The 5,973-nt window shown below is 50.7% G+C and overlaps 2 protein-coding genes across 5 annotated transcripts in view; one reads left to right on the top strand and one right to left on the bottom strand.

The window, feature by feature from the left end:
• NT5C3B (5'-nucleotidase, cytosolic IIIB) overlaps nucleotides 1–4,897 on the bottom strand; it is a 29,754-nt gene extending 24,857 nt beyond the window's left edge. Inside the window, exons 1-4 of one of the 4 annotated variants that reach the window (XM_017880133.1) lie at nucleotides 4,792–4,897; nucleotides 4,463–4,561; nucleotides 3,808–3,877; nucleotides 2,992–3,038 (exon numbers count right to left, since the gene is read on the bottom strand). In XM_017880133.1, coding sequence (XP_017735622.1) covers nucleotides 2,992–3,038; nucleotides 3,808–3,877; nucleotides 4,463–4,561; nucleotides 4,792–4,803 — 228 coding nt within the window. In that variant the 5' untranslated portion in view covers nucleotides 4,804–4,897. Of the gene's footprint in view, nucleotides 1–2,991; nucleotides 3,039–3,807; nucleotides 3,878–4,190; nucleotides 4,562–4,791 lie in introns of those variants that run through there. The other 3 variants (XM_017880136.1, XM_017880135.1, XM_017880134.1) reach the window with 3 other exon arrangements.
• The window catches only part of KLHL10 (kelch like family member 10), a 23,262-nt gene that overhangs the window by 5,681 nt on the left and 11,608 nt on the right, over nucleotides 1–5,973 (top strand). The window lies entirely within an intron of this gene.

The following is a 5,973-nucleotide window of genomic DNA, read 5'->3' as shown; positions in this document are numbered from 1 at the left end:
CCTGTAATCCCAGCGCTTTGGGAGGCCGAGGTGGGCGGATCACCTGAGGTCAGGAGTTTGTGACCAGCCTGGCCAACATGGTAAAACCCAGTCTCTGCTAAAACATAAAATTAGCTGGGCATGGTGGTGCGCACCTGTAATCTCAGCTACTCAGGAGGCTGAGGCAGGAGAATCAATTGAACCTGGGAGGCAGAGGTGACGTAGACCACAAATACAACATTTGGAACCAGCCAAGGAAACCAAAAAAAGATGCCATTGAAAAAAAAAAAAAAAAAAAAAAATTAAAATAGGGCGCGGTGGCTCATGTCTGTAATCACCACTTTGGGAGGCTGAGACAGGCAGATCACAAGGTCAGGAGATCAAGACCATCCTGGCTAACACGGTGAAACCCTGTCTCTACTAAAAATACAAAAAATTAGCTGGGCATGGTGGTGGGTGCCTGTAGTACCAGCTACTTGGGAGGCTGAGGCAGGAGAATGGCATGAACCTGGGAGGCGGAGCTTGCAGTAAGCTGAGATCACGCCACTGCACTCCAGCCTGGGCGACAGAGCGAGACTCCATCTCAAAAAAAAAAAAAAAAATTAACCAGGCTTGGTGGTGCATGCCTGCAGTTGCAGCTACTGGGTGAGAGGCTGAAATGGGAGGACTGCTTGAGCCTGGGAGGTCAAGACTGCAGTGTGCTGTGATCGCCTCACTGCAAGCCAGCCTGGGCAGTAGAGTGAGACCCTGTCTCAAAAAAAAAAAATTCGAAAGTGCTGAAATTCCTTTCAGCTTTTTTTCCTTCCTATGAATTTATCCATACCCAAAGTAGAAGTTGAATTAGAAACCAAATCATGGCTGGCACAGTGGCTCATATCTTTAATCCTAGCACTTTGGGAGGTGGACGTGAGTGGATCATCTGAGGTCAGGAGTTCAAGACCAGCCTGGCCAACATAGCAGAACACTGTCTCTACTGAAAATACAAAAATTAGCTGGGTATGGTGGTGCATGCCTGTAATCCTAGCTACTCAGGAAGCTGAGGCAGGAGAATAACTTGAACCCAGGAGGCGGAGGCTGCAGTGAGCCGAGATCACACAACTGCACTCCAGCTGGGCAACAGAGTGAGACTCGGTCTCAAATTAACAAAAAACCAAAAAAACAAATCATGAGTATTGCACACAATTGTGGTCAGTTGGTGCTAATAAGCATTATTTTACATATACAGACATACTCAATTACTGAACAATTACCATGGTTTTTCCTGGTCTAATGGTACTGACCATTGGCCAAGGAATGGGATTGCTCTGTGGCCCCTTGAGGTGCCTTCTATCTAGCTTATTCTCAGCTTCCAAATGTATATACCACCTCCCCAAAATGACTATTTATCTATTTAGTTTTGAGAAGGAGTCTCACTCTGTCGCCCAGGCTGGAGTGCAATGACGCGATCTCGGCTCACTGCAACCTCTGCCTCCCCTCTGCCTCCCTCTCGGCTCACTGCAACCTCTGCCTTCACACCACTCCATTCTCCTGCCTCAGCCTCCCCAGTAGCCGGGACTACAGGTGCCTGCCACCACACTCGGCTAACTTTTTGTACCTTTAGTAGAGACGGGGGTTTCACCGTGTTAGCCAGGATGGTCTCGATCTCCTGACCTCGTGATCTGCCCACCTCGGCCTCCCAGTGTTGGGATTACAGGCATGAGCCACTGCGCCCAGCCGACGACTATTTATTTTGAGACAGAGTCTCACTCTGTCACCCAGGCTGGAGTGCTGTGGTGTGATCACAGCTCACTGCAACCTCCACCTCCTGGGTTCAAGCAATTCTCACGCCTTAGCCTTGAGAGTAGCTGGGACTACAGGCACGCGGCACCATGCCTGGCTAATTTTTTTTTCTTCTTTTTTTTTGAGATGGAGTCTAGCTCTGTCACCCAGGCTGGAGTGTGGTAGCGCGATCTTGGCTCACTGCAACCTCCACCTCCCGAGTTCAAGCAAGTCTCCTGCCTCAGCCTCCTGAGTAGCTGGGATTATAGGTGCCTGCCACCACGCCCAGCTAATTTTTGTATTTTTAGTAGAGACAGAGGTTTCACCATGTTGGCCAGGCTGGTCTCAAATGCCTGACCTCAAGTGATCTGCCCACCTCGGCCTCCCAAAGTGCTGGGATTACAGGTGTGAGCCACTGCGCCCAGATTGATTTTTTTTTTTTTTTTTTTTTTTTTTTTTTTTGAGATGGAGTCTCGCTCTGTGGCCCAGGCTGGAGTGCAGTGGGGCGATCTTGGCTCACTGCAACCTCTGCCTCCCTGGATCAAGCGATTCNACACACACACACACACACCCATATACGTACACACACACACACACAGACACACACTAGAACCCAACAGAAGAATATAAATTTTCTTTTAAAAAGGCCAGGTGTGGTAGCTCATGCCTACAAGCCCAACACTTTGGGGAGGCTGAAGCAGGAGGATTGCTTGAGTTCAGGAGTTCAAGACCAACCTAGGCAACATAGTGAGACCCCATCTCTACAAAAAATTTTTAAAATTAGCTAGGTGTAATGGCACATGCCTGTAGTTCCAGCTACTCGGTAGGCTGAGGCAGGAGGATCGCTTGAGCCTAGGAGGTCAAGGCTGCAGTGAGTAATGATCAAGCCACTGCACTCCAGCCTGGGTGATAGAGTGAGACCTTGTCTCAAAACAAACAAACAAACAAACAAACAAACAAGCTCTGCTATTTGACCCTGGGTAAGTTGCTGAACCTCCATAATGTTCAAATCTCTTGTAAACTCCATAGCCAACAGTAAGTATAATATCCAGTTCCAACCATTAATCATCATATGTCCTGGCCAGTAAGGAAAAGCTGTCTTCATGTATTAAAACTAGATCCTCCTTAGCAAAACAACAATTTTTTAAAAATTAATTTTCTAAGGTCTCTATACTAGAACCTTTGGTTCCAATCAGGAACCATTTGAAGTAGCATATGACAACCATTTCTGAGCAAAGGACGGGAGCAACCCACCTCTTTCCGACACTCCTCACTGATGATCTTGCTATTATCTAGAATATCTGGAAAAAGAGAAAACTCCTTTTACTTGTCCCTTAGAACCCATCATCGGCTGACTCTCTTTTCAGACTCAGCCCACCTGTACCCAGGTGAAATAAACAGCCATGTTGCTCACACAAAGCCTGTTTGGTGGTCTCTTCACCTGGATGCGTGAGACATTTGGTGCCGAAGACCTGGGTCGGCGGGACTCCTTCAGGACACCAGTCCCCTGTCCTCACCCTCACTCCATGAAGAGATCCACCTATAACCTCGGGTCCTCAGACCAACCAGCTCAAGGAACATCTCACTGATGTTATATCAGAAGATGGAAATGTCAGGCCTCTGAGCCTAAGCTAAGCCATCATATCCCTGTGACCTGCACGTATACATCCAGATGGCCTGAAGCATCTGAAGATCCACAAAAGAGTGAAAATAGCCTTAACTGATGACATTCCACCATTGTGATTTGTTTCTGCCCCAACCTAACTGATCAATGTACTTTGTAATCTCCCCCACCCTTAAGAAGGTTCTTTGTAATTCTCCCTACCCTTGAGAATATACTTTGTGAGATCCACCCCCTGTCCCCAAAACATTGCTCTTAACTCCACTGCCTATCCCAAAACCTATAAGAAATAATGATAATCCCACCACCCTTTGCTCTCTTTTCGGACTCAGCCCACCTGCACCCAGGTGAAATAAACAGCCTTGTTGCTCACAAAAAAAAAAAAAAAAAAAAAAAAAAGAACCCATCATCTTGTCAAGCCCAACAAGGCAAGCTAGAATGTGACTTACTGTAAGAAGAAGGACATCGCTTTCCATTATATGCAAACCTGCTCAAGGTCATGTCAAAATCAGAAATCACCTATAAGGCAAAAGAGAGATGATGCCTAAATAGGCACCTTCTAGTGTGGCCCTGCCTCAGCCTGAAGGATGATTACGGAAATCAAAACAGCTCAGTGGCCAGGATGGTAGGCAAAGCCCTGGGGGAGTTACCGAGTGACACAGAGGGATAGAGCGGAAGTGATCCTAATTAGTACCCGTTAACCCTGAGGAAAACGCAGTCTCCTAGTGTAGGGGTGAGGGTGAAATACTCAGGACTCCTCTGACTCCTTCAATATCAGGTCCTTCCTAAGAGATCTCTACCATTAAGGCCCATCTGGACATCTTCAACTTACTGGGGAGTCGCAGGCTTGGGGAGGATAAGGCCCCAGGTACTGGTGTGGGGCGCATTCTGTCCAATTAGAGGAAGCAGCATGACCATATGGAGAAATCTGAAATCTGGGATTTAGGACAGGCGAACCAACCCGCTCTCCTTCAAGCTCCCGGCCATTTCTTAGGGCGGAGAGCTAGCAGGGGTCCGCGGCAGAGCAAAGCGGGAAGACCCAATGGGCTGGAAGCCTCCCCAGCCGCCCCCAGCCCTGCCGGCCCCCGCCAGCCTCCGAGGTACCTGTAACCTGTCTCCGCCGCCCTTGCGGAGAGCGCCCATGATCTTCTGCACCCGCCCAGGCTGCCGCATCAGGACCGTGGCCTTCATCAGGGTGCTCACCTGTCCCGAGACCCGAGAGAACCACTGACCCCCGCGCCGCGCTGAGTCCGAGGGGAGCCCGGGGCTCGCTCGGGCGCGCGTGTGAGTCTGGGCCGGGGCCGGGGTGCGCAATGGGGTGGCTACTGGCCTGGGTGGATCGGTGCTGCCTCGGTAACCCGCTGGGGGGCTCGGAGCGCCCCGGGGGTCGGAGTCCGGGCCCGCCCCACTCCGGACGCTTCCTCCCTCCTCACCTCCTCCGCCATCCCGTTCGAGGCCCGGTCGGTGGCGCGGTGGACAACGACAGCCCCGCGACCGCACTGCGCAGGCGTCGCCTCCAGCCTGCAGCCCGGCGGGGGCGGGGCCGGGGGCGGGGCCGAGAATCGTGTGGTCCCGGAGATGGCCACGATCCGGGTGGACTTTCCCGGTGCGCTAGGCAAATTGGAGGAGGGTGCTATTTATTGTGAAGAGCAGGGTGAAGGTCCCAGGGTGTTGGGGTTACGTGGGTAGGTAGGGTTCTGCCACTCTTTGTGGAGGAAAAGCCTTGCCAAGCGTGGTCATTTCCAGGCTGAAAGTTTGTGTGACAAAAACATGGCTGGGGCTGGGCGCGGTGGCTCGCGCCTGTAATTCCAGGACTTTGGGAGGCCGAGGCAGAAGGATCGCTTGAGCCGAAAAGTTCGAGACCAGCCTGGGCAACATGACGAAACCCCGTCTCTACCAAAAATACAAAAATTAACCGGGCGTGGTGATGCGCACCTGTAGTCCCAGCTACTCGGGAGGCTGAGGCAGGAGGATCACTTGAGCCCGGAAGGTCCAGGCTCCAGTGAGCCGAGATCGCATCACTGCACTCCAGCCTGGGCGACAGATGACACCCTGTCTCAGAAACAAAAACAGAAAAACCACACGGCTGGATGGGAGGAGAGATGAAGGAGCCATAAACTGAATTCTGTTAATCACCCAGAAGGTGCTCTGTTAACTAGGCCATTCCTCATTCCAGAAGAAACTGAGTGACTAACCCATCCAGGGGACTGGGAGACCCGGGACAGCTTTCTGAAATGTAATCAGCGTTGGCTGGGCACGGTGCAGAGCACCTGTAATCCCAGCTACTCAGGAGGCTGAGGTGATAGGATCACTTGAGCCCAAGAGGTGGAGGCTGTAGTGATCTATGATCACACCATTGCACTCCAGCCTGGGTGAGAGAGCAAGACCTGTCTCTAAAAAAAGAAAGAATTTAATTAATTAATTTTTTCTTTTTTTTTTTTTTTTTGAGATGGAGTCTGTCACCAGGCTGAAGTGCAGTGGCACAATCTCAGCTCACTGCAACCTCCACCTCCCGGTTTTAAGCGATTCTCCTGCCTCAGCCTCTCGAGTAGCTGGGACTACAGGCATGTGCCGCCATCCCAGCTAATTTTTCTATTTTTTTTTTTTTTTTTTTT

The sequence above is a fragment of the Rhinopithecus bieti genome, unplaced genomic scaffold (genome assembly GCF_001698545.2).
Source record: "Rhinopithecus bieti isolate Rb0 unplaced genomic scaffold, ASM169854v2 scaffold_11744, whole genome shotgun sequence".
Classification (NCBI taxonomy): Eukaryota; Metazoa; Chordata; class Mammalia; order Primates; family Cercopithecidae; genus Rhinopithecus; species Rhinopithecus bieti.
Note: the sequence above shows the minus strand (reverse complement) of the source record. Positions and strands in the feature narration are given on the sequence as shown.